Source organism: Tauraco erythrolophus, chromosome 1, assembly GCF_009769465.1.
Source record: "Tauraco erythrolophus isolate bTauEry1 chromosome 1, bTauEry1.pri, whole genome shotgun sequence".
Lineage (NCBI taxonomy): Eukaryota > Metazoa > Chordata > Aves > Musophagiformes > Musophagidae > Tauraco > Tauraco erythrolophus.
Window position 1 is genome coordinate 892,050 of NC_141465.1, and position 24,134 is coordinate 916,183.

Genomic DNA, 24,134 nt, shown 5'->3' on the forward strand with positions numbered 1-24,134 from the left:
GAAGATGCTCCAGAGGAACAGAGGGAAAAGCAGCTACCATGTCAATCCTGGAAATACATGCCTGGCACTGGCATCGTTAGCACAGGATGCAGCCAATGCAGGAGAGCTGGATAGCAAATGCCAACGGGCATGTTTTTATGACAAATCTGCATTGCCAGGCAAGCATGACATTGGTATTTTGAGTGTATTGCAGATTCCAAATAACCATAAAAAGTTTTGATTTATAATTGGATGAAGTTTGAATTCCCAGTTGTCAGTATACAGTATGACGTTTAATGAATTAATACAGACCGAATGATAAAAATCACAAAATAAATGTTAACTTTCTCAATTATGATCTTTAAATCAAAATTGCATGCTTTTTTTTTTTTAATTAAAAAAAAAAGCTTTGGCTCAATTCATAGGCTTGGTGCAGAACCACAACATGAAACATTATACACAGCCTCTGCTGTGTAGGAAACCAGAGTAACGGTGGTCTCCGAAACGGAAAAATCTGTCCCTTGTACATCCAGCTATAACAGATCACAGCCACTGGACAGCTAATTCGGGAAGTGGGAGTACAGCAGGATGCATTTCAGAAGATACTCTTTTTCATGAGTTCTTGTCACGACCCCTGTAGTCCCATGTAATGCTCTCCTCCCTCTTTCAAGCCCTCCATCTGCATCTCCATCCGAGTTCAATAACCACTGGATAACAGGAATTCATGTGTGGTCACGCCACGGATTTCTTTCTCATGGTGTTTGTCATTTCTAGAAGTTCCTCGTTCACATAACCAAACTTTTCACATTTCTTCAATAAAATGTGCCTCTCCAGTGCTAGCAGCAAGCACTGAGTATTAAGTAGTTGAGGACTAATCTAAGAAAGGGAGAACAGTAACCAAAAATAAAGAAGATACATTAAATCTCCAGCTCGATCCTATAACACTCAATTTTGTGTTGATTAGGCAGGTAGGAAGTTCTGGCAGGACCAGCCAGATGTTCCCCACAGTGAGGTGCTCACTTAACAGGCTGGTTGGAACTGGGGAGCTTGTGGGGTTAGGCTTGTCTTCTTGTCAAGTTCATCTCCCGTACAAAAAAAAAACACAGACAACTCTTACGGCACCAAAAGTACGTCTACAAACCTGGTTTCTCCAAGAACTCCTGGCATCTCTCCTCTCACAACTGCGGAGTCATAGGAATGGGTGAGAAAGTGGCACTGCCCTATATAGTCTCTTCCATCAAAATTCTTAGTATGCATTGTAGAAGACCATTGAGGCAAAGAAAGACTGCTTTCGTTGCTGCCTTAAGATGTGGAAAGCCAGCCTAGAAAGCTAAAAAAAAACCCAAAATGCATGAGGGCCACCCTCCCCTGGACCTACTCCAACAGCTCCATGTCCTTCATGTGTTGGGGACCCCAGAGCTGAACGCAGAACTGCAGGGGGGTCTCAGGAGAGCAGAGCAGAGGGGCAGAATCCCCTCCCTCGCCCTGCTGCCCACGCTGCTCTGGGTGCAGCCCAGGACACGGTTGGCTTTCTGGGCTGCCAGCGCACGGTGCCGGCTCATGGTGAGCTCCTCACCCACCAGCACTCCCAAGTCCTTCTCCTCAGGGCTGCTCTCAATCCATTCTCTGCCCAGCCTGTACTTGTGCTTGGGATTGCCCCGACCCACATGCAGGACCTTGCACTTGGCCTTGTTGAACTTCATGAGGTTCTCCCAGGCCCACCTCTCCAGCCTGTCCAGGTCCCTCTGGATGGCATCCCTTCCCTCCAGCATCTCGACCACATCACCCAGCTTGGTGTCACCACCAAACTTGCTGAGGGTTCTCTCAAAGAAAATTAAGCTTATTTAGTAGCACCGCTTGTCTGCTGACCCCCTTTACCCTCATCACTAGGAATCCCTGAACTTTTTAGCCACTTTCACACAAATGTAACAAAAGGGTGGAAATCACAAAATTCTGTGAGACGTGGTGGCTTTCACAACGGCACGCAGAAACAGCCTCCAGCTGTTGGACATTTAGCTACATCTTGAGAAAAACTTGAGCACTGCAGCGACCTGCTATAAGCAAGGGGTACAGGGGGGGCCTGATACATGTTTAAGTTGACAAAATCCCTCGCAGAGCTGCAGAGGAAAGAAAAGCTGCAGCACCAACATCTTCACAGTCCCATACCACAGGAGGTTGCCATCGGAGGCCAAGGACACAAACCACACCTTTTTCACTTAAAGACATTCTTTATTCAATCTTTTTTTTTTTATATACAATATTATTTTTAATCTGTAAAAAGTACATATGCAGGATTCCAGGTCAGAGGCAGAAGGTTTCCACATCAGAAGATAGAGACTTTTGTCCTTTCATTATTTTGGAGGAAAAAATAATCTGTCAGTTTGAGACAAAGCAAGAATAAAGGCAAAATGCAAATCCAACTTTCACCAAGCGATTAGGATTAAAGGCAACGATTCACCGTAACAAGTCAGGCTGTCTCCTCCGACTTCAGTGGTTCCCAAATTTTCCTGGGAGCAGTTTGTTGGAAGGGGCTGACAGCTGAAGCATCAGTGCTTATCACCTCCGCTACGGCTGTGCGCACGGAACTCGCAGAAGAGCTTGGGTCTCCTCTTTGCGTGGCAACTCAACCTCTAGAGTCAGAAGACTGTTTCTCAAAATCCAAGGAGCTAAAAAGAGGGATGTCTTATCAGGGTGAAGGGATGTCCAAACTGCAGTGTGGATCAAGAGCTTGCTTTCACTTTTCCTCTGCTAACAAGAAGCCTGTTTCTTATTTGTCCCCTTAAAACCACGGACTGGACTTACTAACATGTGTAACAAGCTCAATTTGCTACAAGCCTGTTACTACAGCCCTGAGATGTGAACCACCTCGCCACCTCCTGTGGACACCAGGCTACACCATCGAGCCTTTCAATGCTAACGCTATGAACCCCTTCTCCATTCCAACCAGGAGAGTCACCTTAGGGAGGTTTGTAATGTCATTTCCTGAGGGATAGAAGAATGAGCATAAAAGACAGCCCGATGCGGCGTTGCTGAGCTGTCAGTCAGCACAGCATCCCGAAAGGATGACGTGACTGGGACTGTGTCATTATTTTCACTTTCCAGAACCTCGATACTCAACATTCAAATCTTGTAAAATACTGGCTGGGAATATGTCAGTGATTGGGAGGTAGAAGACAGTGATCCACAAATTTGGAGTAGGGAACTAAAGGAACATCAAAGTCCCGTGGCACAGGGACCTGCCTTCCCCTTCGCTCCAGCATACTTACTATTTTCCATACTTTTCTCAAGTTTTAAGGACCATGTTGTGCGGCAAAATGAACACCCAGAATATCACTCAAGGGTTTTGTTTTTGTTTAGAGGACAAAGCTAAGAAGTTGACTTCTTGACTGCAGGACACGCACAGCTCCAGGGTGGCCAACGGAAGCTGCAGAAATCTGGCTTCTCTAAGTGTTAGGAAAAAAAATATACTGCCAGCAGATCCTGACCACAGGCAAGCTTGAGGCTTGGATTAGGAAAAGAACTGAACATCCTCGTTTTGACTGCATGCAAACAGGAAACAGACAGTTCTGGGATGTCCAGACTCTTGCCCATATCCAGTGTGCCAAAAACGTACATGATTTTCTGATCTTTATTTCGTCCTGTACGAGGAGAGGGTATTGGAGGAATTGCTAAAGTGGGACAGCTACCTAAAGAAAACGAGGATTGTTTTGTTAAGAGAATACAGTGCAAGACTCGGAAACAACTAGGACTAAAAAGTCATTTTGTGCTTAAATTGACACTCTGTCTTCATGAAAGTCTGTAAGACAGCAGCAACGGGATGAAAATGGCAATATTCTACTGTACCTTGGGGACCCAGAGGGAAAACAGGCTGAACTTTGGGTCACACATAACACCATCCTGCAGAGCTGAACCTACTTCTTCTCTGTGAAGGACTCAGAACCTCATCAGAAGTTTCAACACCCGTGGTGCTTGGTTATTACGCACCCACCTCGCTCAGAAGCCATGACCTCCAAACTCAGCTTGCTCTAGGAAATCTCAGGATGGAGAGATTGGTGAATGACACAGCAATCAGTCCATAAAATGCATTGTTTTTGATAGACTATGTGCATCAGTAGCTTCTGGAGGAAAAGGAGTTTGTATTTTAACGAGTGATAGAGCAGGAGCGGATGGCTGTAACTGGGGTAAATGGAAAATGAGAAACAAGTGTCTTTGATTTGGTACCTGCTGCTTGTCTACACCAAGAAGAAATAGCAGTATTGTACATCTGCTTTGAGAAAAATACCATCCCATAACACGAGATGGCTTAGGTCCTCAACTCAAGCACTCTTGTGGCAGTGAGTACCCCGCTGGGATTCACGGAGGAATTAACCTGAAGGGTCGCTCTGCAACTCACAAGCCAGGGATGGAAGAGCAGCAAACAGTGACAAGAAGTTTGCTGCTTCTGGGACTCCAGAATTCTGCCCTTGCTCCTTCTCTGAACAGACTGGCAGCCATTCTACATCTCCATAGGGTGGAAAGTGCCTTTTTCTTTCTTTTTAAGCAGAAGAATCTGCTTTTCCTCTTTCCCCTTTGTACCCAGAGAGATGTAGAACAAGGCGATCGAGCGCGGTTTTAAACTAATAACAGTTCTCGTGGGATGGGTAAAACTCAATTTGAAAACACATCGTATCTGAACATCAGAAAATGGAAAATGACTAGCTCTTCAGTAAGTCACTGAATACTAATTAGAAAAATAAATTTACGTGGGACCAGTAAGAAGAATCCACTTCTAATTTTAAATAAACAAATACTTGAATCAGTATTATTTATTATATCAATTACTTTATCAGTTCCCAAACGATTTTTAAGATACTGCTGCAAATTACAGTAACCAAGTAACTGGTATTAAGGTAAAAACATTGAGATTGAAGGTTTTTCCAAGCTCTATGTTTTCTTCCTCTCAAACTAATGTAATTGTCTGGAAAAAAGCATCAGACAGCATTTTTTCTTAGATCACGGGATGATTTCTGCGTGTAAGTTAGTGTCAAAGACACACGAAAAAAAATTTATAGGGGAAATTCTACTATAATGTACAGTCAGATATATTATAATACACTCAGAAAAGCTTTTATATATAAAACTTCATATATAAACATTTTTTGAGGGGGAGAAAGAGCACTCACTCTCTTTTGATCTGATGCTGTAGCCCACTGAAGAGTTCTTCCACTCACTTATTACGAAAAAGCAATCAAGACTCAACCTGGGCACTAATTAGGAGGGAAAGGAGCACCTCACAGCTCTTTTTCACCAAAGGGGCCAGTCATCATGGCAAAAAGACTGGAGAGCTATAAAGGGGAATAAAAAGAGAAATTTGAGCTGTAAAGATTCTGGAACAATGGTAAAAAAAAAAAAAAAGAGACTGAGATATAATTGAAAAGGTGAATAAGTGGAGACTGAAGCAGGCTCTGTTTGAGGGATGCTGTCCAGCTCAGGCTAGGAGTACTCAGGGAAAAAAAAAAACAAACATGCAGGTAACAGCATCTCATTTCTCATAAACTAATGGAAGAAGAGACTCTTCAGTTTCTTTTTCCACTCATATGTCAGAGATGTTTAGGTGGCTTCCAAAGAAGATCATGTTGGCTCCGTACTGGAGCCCTGAGAAGAAAAGGAGTCTTGTAAACTAAATCAAAGGCAGTTTTGGGTTCCTGTCATACACAAACCTGCAAAGAAGGTTCCACAAATAGCATCCAAAGAATGAAGTTCAACTTTTAGGAAAAATACCGATTGAGTGGGAAAGTATAAAGCAGCAAACTCCTGCTGCTTGGCTCAAGGGGAGCCATATATTGCATTCTCTTACATAAATCATGAGAGATGGTTTTTGTTGTGTCATCTCTGTTTATTTAGCTAAAAGAACCAGGATGAATAAGGGAATGGTTTTCCCATGCGACAGGATTGGTGAGGAAGGGAAACTTGGGCTCCTTCCTACCCCTGTGATACGCTCCAGACCCTGTGACTGTAGATTGCCCACGTTGCTGACACCTAACTACTACCCAAATGCTTACTAATTGTTTTTTTTGGATGTCAGCAAAAACCACAGATCTTTCAGCCTTATTTTGAAATGAGAAAATGGGGAGGCAATAGTTTTTATAGTTTAGAGTTTAGTTTTAACAGCTTAAAGGCCCTGAGAATGGCTGCCAGTCTGGACAAACAGATGATCCTTAGAAAATTCAGACAGGTACAGAAAAAAAAAAATTCAAATCCTGATGCTGATGGTGCAGTGATGTTGCTTTTTGTTGTTGCTTTGTTCATGCCATCATCAAATACCAAAAAAAAAAAAAAAAAAATTTAAATCTAAATATTTGGAACCCACCCGATCTGAAGAGGTGACTGGTATGTTGTTCCTTGCAACAGCCAACAGCAGCAGCAAGTTCCTCTCCCTGGACACAAAAGCCTCTTCTTCCTTGTGCTGCTGCAGTTGTATTGAACAGTAGATTCCATGTCTTGCCAGGGTTCAAAGCACATGAAGACTCTGTCCTGCAAATACCACACTAACGTGTTTTGGTCATGTATAAAACAGAACTTTTTTTCTTTTTTCAGTTTTAACTTATCTATATGTTGAAGAGCTTTGTTTCTCACGCCGGTCATTCGCTTGACTCAGAGGTCTAGTTTTATCAAGTGTCTGTTTCCTCTCCTGCTTCAAAGTCTCAAGTGGTCCATGTAAACAAATCAGAGCTGAAAACAGTCTTTTTTTTCCTCCTCATAGAGCTGTTTTTATCGATATGCAGGATTTCCTGACAGTGTGGTGTTGGCTAAATGTAAAACAGGCAGAGGATGAGCTTCTGTGTTAAAAACCCAGTTGTCTAATGGTAGAAGGTCATCATTGGAGAAGAGCAGATACAAATACCTGGATAATCAAGACAGAGAGGAAAAATGGCAGGTATTAAAGCAGAGCAACAGACAGGAAGGGGCAACATAGCAGCTTCAGATTCACCTTCCTTATTTGATTCACACTTTTCCTACGAATAACTTAAGGAACCCATTTCTACACCTTGCTCCGTCCCCATCAACAGCTACTTTCTTGCCCCTCATACTGCCAAAACGCTCAGAGTTTGCCAAGTAAGCCAAAGCATCTGTGCAGTGATAATGCTTATTTGGGAGAGGTGTACATTTTGAATTTGAGGGGAATGAAGATGCAGCAGGCATTCCATAACACACGTTTTATGCCTGTCTTCTGAAGGACATCTTCATCTTCCTCACGGCATCACAACCAACCCTTCTGTCTCAAGAGCCATTTGAGCCACCCTGACCTTATGTTCTCCATTCCATCTCAAGGTGATACCAGGAACTGGTCTGGCCATGCCAACTGCATCAACATCAAATATCTAATACCCAGCTCTCCAATGAAGCTTCGTTGTGTCCCACAAGCAGGAAATGATCCAAACCAAAAGCCAATAAACATTTCTGAGCTCCTCCCTAAGAACTGCCTTCTTTTGCAATGCTTGCACTATAGCACATCCAGTTACTGAGCGATGCACCAGTGAATTTTAAATCTCTTTGTGATTATTTAAGATGCAGGCAGGATTCTGGCAAGCCTTCAGAGGTCAGCCTTGTCACCACAGAAGTCCCTTAGGAGCAGATTTCATTCTCTGATTTGCCTTTTATAGGCAGATCAATCATATAACACCAGCTCCTGGGGAGGTACTGTTTCTCCAAGTGGACCTGTTCGAAACTGCTGCTTCCCTCTTTGGGAGTATCAGTTTTAGTCTCCAGAAAATGAACTCGAAGGAGTAAGTGAAATAAAATTAATGGAAGACAACAGAGGAAGCAGCAGTGGCTGACTTTATTTTTACAATGATAACATGGGGAAACAAAGCATTGTGACTAGGTAGAGGAGTCTGGTAAGAAGGCAGCAGGACAGAATGGCCATAGTCTTCCCTCACGTGTGATGAACTTGGAGCCCCTTCTTGAAAGACGTCGTGGTGCCTGAAGCACCTGTACTGCCCCTACCATGACCTGCTTTCTCCCCACGGCACTTTGAGCTCTCAACATCCCAAATCAATCTTTACAGACATCAGCTAGAGCTAAATCCTGAAAATTTGATATCACTGATACTGCAAACTCTGCTGCTGTATAGAAACCCTGTTTACTCCGCAAAGCCTGCATGGCATGCTAGGCTGCCAAATGGCTACAACTTTTTTTGTTGTATCACTGGGTTGTAAAGACAGAAAGGGCAACTTAATGAGTCTTCCTTGCTGACAGGTTTGTGCAACAACATATGTACCACCCCTTCCATCACAAGTTGGCAGAAAGTGCCATCCATATGTAAGCAGAGGCAACAACTAAGTCTCCTAATAGCAGCCAGCAGTAGCTCCTGTCTAGGGATTTAACCAAATAAAACATTCTCCAAACTGTTATGCAGGGGAAAAAAAGAAAAAGAAGGCAGGGAATATAGCCAACTCGGACACTTTTCTTCTAAAAGTATACAACTCACAAGATTTCAGGGAGGTAACCAACAGGAATCTTGGTAGATTTCAATGCCAGAACTGTACTACCACAGTTGCTGATGCACCTTGTGTATCAAGAAAGTTGTCACGCATTAGAAGACACTGTTTCATAGGCAAAACCTCAGGGCAACCACAACTGTGTGACACAAGAGGGCTCTTAATAGCTGGTTTGTGTCAAGGATGAAGGAGATGAGGAGCCATGACATGCTAGCTCGGTTTTAAAAACAGATCTCATAATAAAATCTCCATATCCTATTCCAATCTTTACAGTAGTTCTTGGCATGTTCCAGTGTAGCATTTTTTGTTACTAATCAAAAAGAAACATGGTGGAAGTCCAATGACTTTGAGTATTTTACCATGAACCAAATACACAAGGGAGGGTGTCAGCTTCTGCAGGATGGACTACAGGTGTCCTATTGATTTGACTGAATTGAATATATTTAAGCATGCAAGAGATTATAAAATATGCCTGACATTCTTGCTTACAACAAAAAGCATTCTAGAAAATTATGCTGTGGGATAAACACAGAAAAATCATCCAAGGGCATGAAGGACTTTTGTTCCCTGCATTTATTCCTTTCCAGGGACACACAGAGGAGTAACACGTTCTACAATATCAGAGCATTGCACATACTTGTATAAGACATTTCAAGTCAGTGTCTAAAAAAAAAAAAAAGTCCTTTGCAAAGGGAGTTTCTTAAAAGGAGATAACCTCTCCTCTGCTGTGATGACAGAAATCAAATAGAAATCTTAAAAACTAAAGCTCTTTCAGCATAAGCTTCATGTATGGAAAATTCTGCTCGTATTTTCTGCTGGTAAAATGGGCTGATCTGAGACTCTAAAATGGGGAAAAAAAAAAAATAACGTCCAAACCATAAACCACCCTGACAAGACAGCAGATTATTTGTTGAGTCACGGTATTCTTCTAGATGTTAGCTCTTACAGGAAGATGCAAGCGTGAAGAGAACTTACTTCAAAGTTTCGGCAAGGAAAAAGCTCTGCTGTACGTCATCGTAGGTAGGAGATGAGGAATAGACATCCTTGACACCGGAAAAGCCACCGCTGACTCGGCAATACTTGTCAATTGCCTGCAAAGAGGAAGGGAAAAAGAAAAGGAGAATTTAATTGTATAGCAAAATTTGGAAACATCAAAGGATCAGGCTTGATCAGCAAAGGAGGCAGCTCTTCCCACGCTGTGTTATTCTGTTGGGGATCTCCTTGTCAGAGGATGCTTACGCGGAACAACATAAAAAGGGACCGGGCACATACAGAAGTAAAATCCCTCCAGGGCTACTAACACCACCACGTTTGGCAAACTGTGAGATGCTAACAAAGTATTCTGAGGAAGAATTCTTCCTTTCCTGGGTATTTACTGATGACTGATACTGTTGACAGGATACAGACTCAGAAGACTTCTGCTCTGAGCTGGAACAGCTCCTCATAGGTAACATTAAGTAGAACATCCATCAGTCAATCAATGCCACATGTGCTATGAGGTGCACAGGAAGATGACAAAACATCCCTGATTTTGCAGCTGAAGGAATGTGAAGAGTTACAGGAACTCTCTGACTAGTAGCTAGTCATAGGGACTTACTGAAAGCAAGAATAAAATACTGTACTCATCTTCAGGGACTGTTGGTTTTATCTTATAAACTCTTCTAGCTGCTGCTCTCTCCCCACATTTCCATCTCCTACATGTGCTCTTCTCTGTTTCCCCTTTATACAGTTGAGACTCAAGTCAGCTCGTGCGCTGGGCTGCACAGGAGCTCTTTATCTTTAAAGCATGAAGTTTCAATCCATAAACATTCCATGCAGAAAGGGGCCGATGGATCCATGACTCCCAAATCACCCAGCCAGTCAGCTCCACCACAGTGCTGCAAAAAGCCCAATGGAAGAGGAGGAGACTGGAAAGAACGAGTTAGAAGCCGAGGGCAGTCAGCGCAGGGGAGCACATGAGTTTCGAACGACATTGCTTTTTATGCAGAGAAAACAGATTCCATCACAATTAAGGACCTTAGTGTAGCCTTTGCATACTAGAAATACCAAGAAACAAAGCAGAATTTTCCATTGGACACAGGCATGAAGAGTGCTGGCAGATGTCATCACTGAAATCAGGACAAAAAGTGAAAAGGCAAATGAGGAAGGCACCCAGGAGACTAAGTCACAGCACATCAGGTGCTACAGCCAACCTCCTCCTCGTGTCCCTGCCCACGGCAGGGGGTTGGGACTGGATGATCTTTGAGGTCCCTTCCAACCCAAACCACTCTGTGATTCTATGAAATGCAAAGTTATTCATGGATCAAAGAATAATCCAGACAGTACAAAGTTCTTTCAAATTTCTGAAGACTAAGATTTTTAAAGCAGCAAGAGGAGAGACCAGCAAAATGATGTTACTGGAACAGCTGTGGCTCTAGAGCCTGAGCTTATGCCAACAAAAGTACTGACTGTCTTGGCAAAATCTAATTGTCATTGTAACTCCTTATCTCAAGTGAAGCCTTCTCCAAGTTTGGATGGAAATGCTCCTTTTTATTGTTGAGACTGGAGCCTAAAAAGGCAGTGTCTGGATGAATTCTTTTCAGATGGCACGGGCTAGGGCTACGTTGAGACTACTCACACGCCAGGATTTGGCTTGAACAGGTTTCCTCTACAGTCTGGAGAGAAAGGTGCATGTGACACATTTAGCCCAACAGCATCGCACCACGACAATCTCTTTGCCTGCACGCTCTGGCACATCACAAGTGATGCCAGCTACCGTGTGGTAGCCAAACAAAAACAAAAGGAAAAAAAAAAGAAAAGAAATAAATTGACCAATTTCAGAAGGAATAATACATACGCTGTTTGTGGAACCATTTGTGTTCCTCCCCACGAGCCCTACAGCTGTTGGGCAGGTGTGATATGAATAAACAAGAGGCAAAGCACTTTTGCTTCCTAGGCAGGTAATGAGGTGCCTCCTCTTGCCACTATCCCCTTTTTTATACCACTGCAGAAGACAAGCTTGTCTCTGCCCTGGGGGAGAAGCTCCAACGGTTACAATCCTGCCAGAACTTCCAGCATGTAGAGCCTGACCTTGCAGGTGTTCCTCTGGTCAACGATTCAGCAACCTTGACGCTGCGTGCCACATCTTGGACCGACGAAACTTGCTCATGATTGTGGCAAAACGAAAAGAAAGAACAAATGGTACCACTGTGAGGACACTGTCTCCTTCAACTCACGTATTCTGGAGACTGAAGACAACGGATAGCACTGAGATCCTGCTCTCTGCTGCAGAGCTCTCATGCTTGGGTAGGTAAGTGCAACACTGGAGAAGCTAGCAGACCTAGAAGCTTGAAGAAAGAAAATGTATGATTTATACTGAGTTTTCTTCCCCCCCCCCTTACAATTACCAAGTAGTCTTGCATCTTCAGAAATTTCTCCTTGGGGAGACAGGCTCTGGCTAGAGCAGAGTTCAGGACAAGCATAGGATTTATCCCAGTTGATCAGAGATCTAGACACTGCAGGTAGTGATGAGCTGTAGAGGAAAAATTCCTCTGAAAGACTGCTACACAGCTCTTCATCCAAACACAGATCAAAAGTTGCCCTTGATCCAGAGGTGTAGGGAACTCGAGGACACTGGCTGAAAAGTTTACCCCACCAAACAAGCTGCTTAAAAGGCACTTGAAATTTGCAGCGTCCTGCCTTCACGCAGACCTCGGAGTACCTGGTGTAGAAGCATCTGATTTGCCACCTGGATACTCTTTCACTCAAGAGCTGGAGACAAGTCTCACGGATAAAACGATGCTGAATTTACTGCACCTCGGAATACGGAGAAGTCCCAGACGACTGGAAGGGTACCAAGGTAATGCTGCTATTAGAAGCATTTGAAGGCTGAATAATTTTAGGATGACATACCTGATGTTAGTTCCAAACAATTACAGAAACACATGTGAAAAATACAGAAGAATAAGAGGATAATTGACACCCATCAGCATGGTTTTATAGAAAACTCTCTTGCACACAAGCTCGATTTCATTCTTCGAGGTCTACAAATTGACAAATAAAGGAAACTGCAGAGCTGTAATAAACTTAAAAGTTTCTAAAGCAATTGATATGATACCATAAAATGTTATGACAAGACAAAGCAGCACTACACCATATCAATATCACTATGTAATTAAAAACTGCCTGACGGTGCTCTAAGAATGAGCTGGCACTATAAAATCATTACCAAATAGAGCTGCTCCTCACAGAGAAGGTTCATCAATCCCTGCAACGCTGCTGCTGGCAAAAATGCCACAGGTAAATAACGGCAGCCAGCGTAATCTGGCCTAAAAAAAAGTGAGTTTCATATAACCAGGCACATAATCCTAAATCTGGACATAAAGGCTGTGGAACTGCAGAACTAGATTAGCCTGGAAAGTAGAGACATTTCAAAGAATTCGGTGGCCACAGGAGACAAGTGGGTACGAGCTCCTGCTAGGATGTTGTGCACCCACAGGGACAGCAGGCAGCAGCAGGGATATAATTCTACGTTTGCACAGGGCTGTGGGTAAAGTGAAAACTGGAAACGCAACTCTAGAATTCACTTTTTAAAAAGGATGATGAACTGACGTGGGTGAAGGCATCTGGAGAAAATGCTTTACAGTGGGAGGCAATACAATTTGTTCAGCATCTTAAGTCGAGCCAGGTAGTAAGTTTATTACAATCCACAAAAACTCTCTGGAAAGAAAACACGAGCGAATAAAAGACATTTTAATGCGGTATAGGAAGTCATAGGAAAATCCAGTGATTGGCAGCTGAAACTAGACCAATTCAAATGGGAAATCAAGCATATGTTTTTAAGAGCACAAGTAATTAAATCATGGAAAACACTATCAGAAGAGGTGGATTTTCCAGTTCCCTTTACTCAAATCAGTAGAAGACCAGAAGGACACACAATAGTGTACTCTTGCCAAACGCACGGCTCGGCTCAAAAACGATGCAAAGTGCAATTTCAAGGCCTGTGACATACTGGGAGGTCAGAGTTGATGTAAGTTCTTTGGAAATAAAATTGGAGGTGCCTCTGGATGAGACCCCAGCTCCCGCAGTTCCTCTGAGGGTGTTTCTGTGGTGGCATGCGTGAGTCTTCTTGACTGTGCCAACAACGTGCCTACAAAGCCGGTGCCCGTTTCTTCCCCAGCTCACCTCCCAAAACACCGCTCTGCGTACTCACAGCTTCCAACCCAGCATCTCTGAACCCCTATTTGTCCTCACAGCTTCCAATCCAGCAACTCTGAACGCCTGTTTGTCCTCACAGCTTCCAATCCAGCAACTCTGAACGCCTGTTTGTCCTCACAACTTCCAACCCAGCAACTCTGAACCCATTTATACTCACAGCTTCCAACCCAGCAACTCTGAACCCATTTGTACTCACAGCTTCCAACCCAGCAACTCTGAACCCATTTATACTCACAGCTTCCAACCCAGCAACTCTGAACCCATTTGTACTCACAGCTTCCAACCCAGCATCTCTGAACCCCCGTTTGTCCTCACAGCTTCCAACCCAGCAACTCTGAACCCCCGTTTGTCCTCACAGCTTCCAACCCAGCAACTCTGAACCCCTGTTTGTCCTCACAGCTTCCAACCCAGCATCTCTGAACCCCTGTTTGTCCTCACAACTTCCAACCCAGCAACTCTGAACCCCCGTTTGTCCTCACAGCTTCCAACCCAGCCACTCTGAACCCCTGTTTGTCCTCACAGCTTCCAACCCAGCATCTCTGAACCCCCGTTTGTCCTCACAGCTTCCAACCCAGCAACTCTGAACCCGTTTGTCCTCACAGCTTCCAACCCAGCAACTCTGAATCCCTGTTTGTCCTCACAGCTTCCAACCCAGCAACTCTAAACCCCTGTTTGTCCTCACAGCTTCCAACCCAGCAACTCTGAACCCCTGTTTCTTTCACCTCCAACATATGCCTGGCTCTTTTCTTGGCTTCACCAAGTAGAGAGCTACAGGTCTTTCCACTCCATCTTACTGCCAGTCCTCAATTTGCCTGAAGTCAGCCTGAACTTGAAGTCCTGCATGTTATTTTCACCGTACGCAGAAACTCCGACCGAACCCTGCAGCTTCCCTGGTGCCATCCTGCTCAAAGTCCCCAACAAAGAGCTGAGCCCTTCATCCAAAGAGCTCAGATCAGTCACTGGCTTTACATTCCTGCTCTGAAGTGGTGGCTCTTACTGTTTTCAAATAATTAGCCTAAAAAAGATTTTAATAATTTTCTGTATTTACCCTGAATATCTTGCACGTGTATTTCCACACTACTTCAGCCACCTCCCAGCACACCACCATCCCATTTGGCTGGCCCAGGACAATTGAGATCGATGTTGTCTCCAGTGCTAATAAAGTATTAGGGAGAATTAGCCTTTTTTTTTAATTAGGAAAGAGATAAAGACCTGTCACGGAGATTTATGATCGCTGAGGAAATATAAGCTTCAACTTCCTGTTTTTTCTCCCCCCACAGACACTGGATTTGGAGAGATGTGACTAAGCAGGCCTTGGTCAAAGTAGATCATCTGCACTAAAATGGCCAAGTTTGGTCCAAAAAATCAAGATAATGAAGCCAAAAAAAAGCTGCCAATGGTGAAACAGATAAAGCAAGACAGATCTGCATAGACACACACCACCCATCCCGGTGTGCAAATTCCCACTGATAAAAGGCAGAGAGATGTGAGCCAGAAGCGCTAAAGGAACTTAAGTAATGCAGTGCACTTAAAAGCCAGGTGATTCTGCAGTGTGTCCTGGATCATCTCTGAAGTTCTTGAAAGGACAGAAGTGGACCTCTTAACACATCAGTGAACTAACCCAAACGCATTGGAGTAGGGATTCATCCATTCAAAGAAGCAAACGAGGGAGACCACCAAGAACTCTGTCATCGGACACCAGGAAAAATGAGACCATTTAGAACTCGATCAGAACCCAGTTTCCCCAAAGGTTTAAAAGAGCTACCAGACTTCTGATGAAGAAACTATCGTTCCCCATGAAAAGTGTGTAATACAGATTTCAAAGCACGCTTCGGCGGTCGGAAGGCGAAAGGAAAGCGGATGCGGACAGTGTTGTGCAAGAGCAGAAGCCAACTGCTGTGTGTGTCTCGCCAGATTCTTCTCTATTTATAACTGCAGGAATAAACACAACCAGATACGTGTGGATGAGAAGATGGAGAAGCAGTGAGTAGGTGTGAGGAGTAAACACAGGATCTTCTTATCTACACGCAGGGAACAGAAAACCCTGGGGAACAAAAGGCTTCTCAAGCTTTTTAGTATGATGGTGGGGTAAGAAAATCTGTAATTGTGGGAGGGAAGGGTATGCAAAACCATTTATGAAGAGTTGGAAAATATTTTACGGCTCTGTTGGATAAAGGAACTCTTTCTGGAGGGAGAAAGCAGAAAAAGGCACTCTAAGGACAGAGGCAGTGAAGGACACAGGCTGCCTGACTCACACAACCTCGATGCAGCTGACTGAAGGCTAAAATAAAATCAAATCCTACCCTGCCTACGGAGAAAACCGGAGGCAGGGGAGGAGGAAGGGAAGGTTTGGTTTGAAAGCACTAATGGAGAGCAAGGAACGAAGGCAAACGGAGAAACGGGAACAAAATGCAGTTCAAAGACACACCTTGCAGTGTGCTTAGGAGACAGATCCTGGCATGAAAAATGTACATTTCTCAACTCTTGAACCTAGTACAGAGCACCCAATTTCAGCATGGACCACCAACCATGGCTTCTGACAGGAGCTGGTGTCAGACCAGCAAGTATCTGCAGACACACGCTGGCAAGGAGCAGGTCACCGAATCCATGTCTTTGCCACACCAGGAACACGCACAGTTCGGGCAGGAGGGATGACGTGACTCGGTGTCGGAGGCTTTGGACTTTGGCAGTGCTTTCTGGAACCACTGTGACCAATGTGGAACCTCTCTCCAGAGCAACACAGTGTTGGTTATAACAAAACAGTCGACGAGGCAAAACCTAACCAAGGGTAAGACACAGTCTTAAAATATTTGGACTCTTCTACGTGACTGTAACTGCACTGAGGAAGAACTAAAAAGTATCTTCCACCTGATGAACACAGACTTCTCATCAGATCTCTTGCTCCAAGTACTTTTTTGGGGTCTCCTGCCTCTGGAGTGAAACCAGTTTTCACCTGTAGAACACAAGTTCTCCAGGCTCTTGGTTCGTTGCTTCCTTTTCCTCATCTCCTTTGGCTGTTGTCAAAATATTTCATTAGTGTCTTGGTATCTCCAGTGTTTATTCTCATCTCTGAAACTGGCTTTGAGCTGTGTTTCCAAAGGCTGCTGGAGCTGCAGCAGGGAAGTGGAGGAGTTGTAGTAATCCACAGATCTTGAAGACCACCAGAAAGCTGTTTGGCCAGCAAATTCGTTTTGCAGGAGCCCAGTATAGACCAGCAGGTGGAAGCAGTGAGAAGTGTGAGACCAAAAAAGGCTCCTAAATTCAGCCTGAGGAACTCTTTTGGGGATTACAAATATTTTTTACAACTAGAGTATGACATTGTCACGTGAAAATGAAGCCCAGTTATTCATATAGCCCATAACCTATGACGACCTGACAGAGGAGTCATCCATCTACGACCAAAGGGTAAATGAAGGAAGGCCACGAGCACAGATCTGTGTTCATGTCCTACAATGAATCTGGGCCTCTGTAGACCAGAAGAAGCATTTCCAATGAGAAAGACTCAGAAGCATTTTCACACTCGGGAACTTGATTACAACATTCAACAAGTAGATTTAAACTCAAGAAAGCAGCTAAACAAGAAAACTCAACTATCTCTAAAACACCTTACAAAAATTTTTCAGTTCTGCCTCATGTGCCACTACTTACTGACCTTCTTTTATGACCTACTTCTTGAGATGCTGTAATTTTTTGTTATAATTGAGTAAATCTAAGCTGACTGGCAAACCTTTTTCCTTCCAATCAAGACAACTAAGAAAAGAAAAAGTCATGATGCCAACCCACAGATATGCAAGTACGTACTATCTACTTTACAAACGATCTGAGAACAGCTGTCCTATCACTTTTGTTTTAAGAGCCAACCAAGAAGAAACTGTAAGAATAGCTTTGTCTTGTAATCTCAACCGAGTGTGAACACATGCTTAACAAAGTTATTTATAACATGCTTTCATTTCCCAAGATAAATTACCTCTCCTGGGGGCTGTGGACTACTGATAACAGTAGGAGCCATGACCAGTGGCTTCTATTTCCATGCCTAAAACTCATCAGCTGTATCATGCTGCACACATTTGTCATCTGTGCATGTGATTCAGCAGCTGCAAACCAGGAATAACCACGTGCACCCCCATATGTACCCTGGTTTACAGGAACTTGTGAACATCAATTACCACTTGAAGGGTTTTAGTACCATGAGAACCACAGTGCTGTTTAACATCTTCGTCGGCGACATGGGCAGTGGGATCGAGTGCACCCTCAGCACGTTTGCTGACAACACCAACTGTGTGATGTGGTGGGCACGCTGGAGGGAAGGGATGCCATCCAGAGGGACCTGGACAGGCTGGAGAGGTGGGCCTGGGAGAACCTCATGAAGTACAAGAAGGCCAAGTGCAAGGTCCTGCACGTGGGTCAGGGCAATCCCAAGCACAAGGACAGGCTGGGCAGAGAATGGATTGAGAGCAGCCCTGAGAAGAAGGACTTGGGAGTGCTGGTGGATGAGAAGCTCAACATGAGCCGGCACCGTGCGCTGGCAGCCCAGAAAGCCAACCGTGTCCTGGGCTGCATCCAAAGCAGCGTGGGCAGCAGGGCGAGGGAGGTGATTCTGCCCCTCTGCTCTGCTCTCCTGAGACCCCCCTGCAGTGCTGCGTTCAGCTCTGGGGGCCCCAACACAAGAAGGACATGGAGCTGTTGGAGCGGGGCCAGAGGAGGCCACGAAGATGATCCAAGGGCTGGAGCACCTCTGCTCTGGAGACAGGCTGAGAGAGTTGGGGCTGTTCAGCCTGGAGAAGAGAAGGCTCCGGGGAGACCTTCCAGCACCTTCCAGTACCTAAGGGGGCTACAGAAAAGCTGGAGAGGGGCTTTGGACAAGGGTGTGTAGTGACAGGACACAGGGCAATGGCTTTGAACGGAAAGAGGGGAGATTTTGGTTAGATATAAGGAAAAAATTTTTTACATTGAGGGTGGTGAGGCACTGGCACAGGTTGCCCAGAGAAGCTGTGGCTGCCCCATCCCTGGAAGTGTTCCAGGCCAGGTTGGATGGGGCTTTGGGCAACCTGGTGTAGTGGAGGGTGTCCCTGCCCATGGCAGGGGGGTTGGAACTACATGATCTTTGAGGTTCCTTCCAACCCAAACCGTTGTATGGTTCTATGATAAAGTGGCTACCAAAAGAAAATACACAGAATTAAAAGTCTGACAGATAATTAAATTAACACAGTTACCTGCGTTGCCTCCCAGCCCCACTGCCTGTACTTGGGATCGTGGGTGAATCTCCACATGTACCAGTAGGTCTCAATCACTTCTGGCCTGAGGATGTAATACTTCTCATTCTGCCGCACTGCCACCGCCTCGACGCCACCATCGAACTTGAATGCTTCTGGACCCAGCTTTAATGCTGCAGAGAAAAGGGGGGAAAAAAAAATTAAAAAGAAAGAAAAAATTGATTTCTTACCAATCTTTGCAGGAAAGGTGGGATAGGAGTCTGCTATATCCCAAGGGTGTGAGAAAAGGAGAAACTAGCTTGTCTTTAAGCAGTTTCATAAATATTTCCTATTGTTGAGGCCTATAATTTTTCTTACGAATAATTTAGCCAATTTCTGTGAGAAAACTACGTATCTTGACAGCAGCACAGTAATCCTTTTGAAAAGTAATGAAACTCTAAGGACATAAACACACTGACACACTCAATTATAGAGTAAAATTAAAGCGACTGACATCAGTACTTTACAACCCCAAAAAAAAAAAAAAGGGGGAGGGGGGGAATGTCAGTAGAGCTTTTGATGTCTCTTGATCTCACCCAGCACGGCAGGAAAAGATCTTGGAATAAAACCAGGTACCACCACCCCAAATAACCTGCATCTTTACCCAAACTCTCTTGGTTTAGGGAAGTGCTGCCAGGCTGATGCGCTTCACCACGTGATCCTCAAGTGGAGGGTTTACAACTAGGCAAGGAAAACTCGGCCACACTTGGAAATAAATCCCTGAATGAAGAGATTCACTATTTCAGCCCTTAGAGGAAGCTGAAATGTGCCAGCATCTGGAATAATATTCATATAAAAAGGAGGTACCTGTAGAAAAACTGTCTATAACACGAAGGTGTAATTACATACATTTTTTTATTCTACAGCTACACATTATTCCTCAGATTTGAAATAAACAATGCACTCTCTTCTACATCTGCACCCCACCCTTTGCTTTGGCAGAGAATTTTTAAGGTGTTGAACTTTAAAGCTCCATTAGAACTTTAAAACATATCAAAGTGATGAATCCTGCAATTCCTACGAGCTAGAGGCTCACGTTAACCATGGCCTCATAGTCTGAAAGGGGAACCTTAAAATACAATTAAAAAAATATAAGCACCTCCCAGTGTGTGCCCCAGCAGAAAATCTCCCCAAAAAAGTTCTTTAATCTTTTTTTTTTTTAAGGGAGTATGGCTCTGGATGCCAAAAGAAAAAAGCACCACACTCTGCTTCAGCCTCAAGCATCGTAAAGAAAACTCCATCAAGAGATGTTGATGATGGTTCTTCCAAAATGGGGCATTTTACCTGCTTCAGTTAAAAAAAAAAAATTCACAAATTTTACTGCAAAATCAATGAGATTAGATACAGAGTTCTAGCTATCCAAAACTAAGAAGATAAGATTGGCCATACTGCACCAGATGAAAGCTTGTCTGGTCCAGCGTCATGTCTCCAACAGTGGCCAACATCAGACACGGGTGGGGAAGAGGAAGAACAGGCCAAGTACGTACGATATCTTGTTCCAGCTTCTCTACCAGTGTCCAATTTTCTTTGAGCTCAAGGCTTCTCCCAAACCAGACGTACTTTTTTAACACGGTCAGTAATCCTTAATAGATTTATTCCCCAAGTGCTTATTTGGTGTTTCCTAACCCTACGGAAGCCTCAAGCATCCAAAACAACCTCTGCTAAGGAGTTCCACATCTCTAGCATCTCTGGTGTAGAAGGCTTATTTTCTTCCTTTTCCATTTTCAGCTTTGCTCCCACCACACTCATTCCACAGCCCCTCTCGGAGACGAGGGCGAGCGACTGATTCCGCTCTCTCCGATTTTGCAAACCTGTTGTATCCTGCCTCAACCATCCTTCTGCCACCCTGCTCCACTTGTTCCTTGAAGGACAACTGCTCCACACCTTTAGTTTTCCTTCCAGCCTTTCTCTGCCACCCTTCCAGTTCTGCCCTATCCCTTTCGAGACGTGAGGACCAGCCTCAACACCGCACCGAGCGCGGACAAGATTCACACGGTGACGTAACGGCATTTTCTGTTTCATTTTTTCCCCACTTTGTTTTTCCTGACTGCTACCAAGCTGACATTTTCATCATCTCTAGAGCAAGCTCCTGAGCTGTGATGGTCAGGTAAGGGCTCATTATTTCATCTGTGAGGTTAGGAATCATTTTTTCATAGGTGCCTCACTTTACATTTAACTACGCTGAATTGAATTTAGGAATTTACTGTGCAATTACTCAACCTCATAAGGTCCTCGTGCAATTTTTCAGCTTTCTTTCATCCTTGCTATCCTGAATGCCTTTTTTTTTTTAGCTATTATTGTCAGCACACTTACCTTACTATTCCTGCCCTTTTTGATGATCATTTATATATGTGTAGGTATGTTTTACTTATACACGCATATAAAAATATTAAATGCAAATATCATATACATTTACACACATATGATCTATGTATAAACATGTATCAGAGCACCACTGGTTAACCACCATTCATCCACTGCAAGAAGTGTTGACCCCAACCCTATTTGTTACACTATCACCTTTTTTTCCTCCATGCAAGTACTTGATGCTTATGCTACAGCTGCTTAATACCCTTAAAAGGCCTTAGAGGAGAAATTTGAAAAAGCCTTTTGGATCTCAGGTCAACTGTGGCAGCTGTTTGTTACTCTTATTGACCAAAGAAGTTGGATTTCAGGCAGTTCTGATGATGCATCACCTACAGAAGCTGTGACACCTTCTCTTGCTTTGTAGCCTGCTGGTGCACTCAATCTTTAATTATTTACTCATATCTACTTCTAACGTTACTGGGCACTCCAAGAATTGGTACCACTCAAAGGGTGGGTGATCCCTGTGGATTGTGACAATCCCCCTGGATTTCCATCTGAAACCAAGGACGTAAATTAATCACAGCACTTCTGCCAATAGCTGGCTAAAGTCAAGAAGCTACTACGAACACAGCACCTCTCGGGGGAGCATTCTTCTAACCAAGGAACCATCTGAGGACATTTCACAACGCCAGGTCACGCTTCAGTCCAGCTATTTCAGTACTAATGGGGCTGACAGGCCACATTTCTCGTCAGAGGCAGCAGATGAAAAACAATTTCACGTCAGAGTGCAAAGCTGCAAAGCTCAACCAGTACCATTTCAAAAGAGATTTTAACTGATTTACACTTGACTGCAAAGAGCTGCATTTAGCACTGCTGAAACAAGGGCAAATCCTCAGACTTCTACATAAATATTCATATACCTCATTTTAGAAATAATTTGGAAAACATTGCTTAATTTTTTTGTCTGTTCCTTTAAGACTACAGTCTGCCTAGCAACAAATTTTGGGAAGGTAAGAAAGGATTTATAACAGTAACAATACTTTCTAGGCTCTAACTCACCTGAAATTTGAGGAATAGACCCTTCAAGACACTTTTGATGGAGACTCTGAGCCATTCCATCAACCTACATTATTATTATTTCCCACTTCTCATGAAAACAAGTCATTCTTCTTCTCAACTTTGCCTGTTGAGCTGCTTACGGAGTCTTGAGACAGAGACAACATCTACTCACACCCTGACGGCGTGTTGGCTGAACCCTTCATCATCTGGCTTACTCCTCATCGGAACTGCCACGAGTAGAAACCCAGCAGATGCTGCACTCGCATCCCGAGGACACCTTATCGGCTAATTTCACTCGGAACACCGCGCGCTGTCAATCCGCTCACGCTGCCAATCTGCACCAGTAGTGGTGTGGCCAGTGGGACTGGGGCAGGGATTGCCTCCTCGGCACTGGTGGGGCTGCACCTCCAACGCCGTGTTCAGTGTTGGGCCCCTCGCTGCAGAAAGACATGGAGGTGCTGGAGCGTGTCCAAAGGGCAACGGAGCTGGGGAAGGGGCTGGAGCACACGTGTTATGGGGAGCAGCTGAGGGAGCTGGGGGTGGTTCAGCCTGGAGAGAAGGAAGCTCAGAGAAGACCTTGTTGCTCCATACAACTACCTGAAAGGAGATCGTAGTGAGGAGGGGTCACTCTCTTCTTCTAAGTAAGGAGTGACAGGACAAGAGGAAATGGCCTCAACTTGTACCAGGGGAGGTTTAGATCGGGTATCAGGAAAAATTTCTTCACCAAAAGGGTTGTCAAGCACTGGAACAGGCTGCCCAGAGAAGTGGCTGAGTCACCATCCCTGGAGGGATTTAAAAGACGTGGTGCTGAGGGATGTGGTTCAGTGGTGGACTTGGCCCTGTTAGGTTTACAGTTGATGGTCTTTGCCTGAAGTTTTCTATAGCATCAAACTCTTTATTTATTTTTTTTTTTTAAAACAGACTTTCATACCTGCAATATGTGCAACAGGTTGTTGCCAGTTAGGAATATAACGCGTTTCTTTTCCAGAAGCACAACTGTTCTGTGAAATTCTGCTTCCATTTTGCTGAGACTGGACCTTGACACTATTTTTCTTCCTCAGGCCCAGCCCTTACGGAAATTTGGGTTGCTTCATAAAGCAGTATTTTTATACTAAAATTATTATAAAACCAGGCATATACTGCAGTTTATTACGAGCAATCCCAGGAAAAGAAAGGAAAGGACAGCTCTGGTTGGGTTTTCCGAAAAGAGCGCTCTATCCTCAGCGCACAGCCTCAGCGCCTTGCTGTCTCCTCCGGGGACACCAAATCATGGAATCACAGAATGGGTTGGGTTGGAAGGGACCTCAAAGATCATCCAGTTCCAACCCCCCTGCCATGGGCAGGGACACCCTCCACTACACCAGGTTGCCCAAAGCCTCATCCAACCTGGCCTGGAACACTTCCAGGGACGGGGCAGCCACAGCTTCTCTGGGCAACCTGTCCCAGTGCCTCACCACCCTCAGAAGGAAAAATTTCTTCCTTAGATCCCATCGAAATCTCCCCTCTTTCAGTTTAAAGCCATTGCCCCGTGTCCTGTCACTACACGCCCTTGTCCAAAGCCCCTCTCCAGCTTTCCTGTAGCCCCTTTAGGTACTGGAAGGTCTCCCCGGAGCCTTCTCCTCTCCAGGCTGAACAGCCCCAACTCTCCCAGTCTGTCTCCATACAGAGGTGCTCCAGCCCTTGGATCATCTCCATGGCCTCCTCTGGCCCCACTCCAGCAGCTCCATGTCCTTCTTGTGTTGGGGCCCCCAGAGCTGAAGGCAGCACTGCAGGGGGGTCTCAGGAGAGCAGAGCAGAGGGGCAGAATCCCCTCCCTCGCCCTGCTGCCCACGCTGCTCTGGGTGCAGCCCAGGACACAGTT

At 44.6% G+C, this 24,134-nt stretch overlaps 1 protein-coding gene across 1 annotated transcript in view; it reads right to left on the minus strand.

Annotated features, from left to right (window-relative positions):
• Window positions 1–5,021: 5,021 nt before the first annotated feature.
• The window catches only part of MAN1A2 (mannosidase alpha class 1A member 2), a 123,736-nt gene continuing 104,623 nt past the window's right edge, over window positions 5,022–24,134 (minus strand). Inside the window, exons 11-13 of the mRNA XM_086616575.1 lie at window positions 18,869–19,041; window positions 9,435–9,550; window positions 5,022–6,862 (exon numbers count right to left, since the gene is read on the minus strand). Of these exons, the coding sequence (XP_086472701.1) occupies window positions 6,730–6,862; window positions 9,435–9,550; window positions 18,869–19,041 (422 nt within the window). The 3' untranslated portion in view covers window positions 5,022–6,729. The remainder of the gene's footprint in view (window positions 6,863–9,434; window positions 9,551–18,868; window positions 19,042–24,134) is intronic.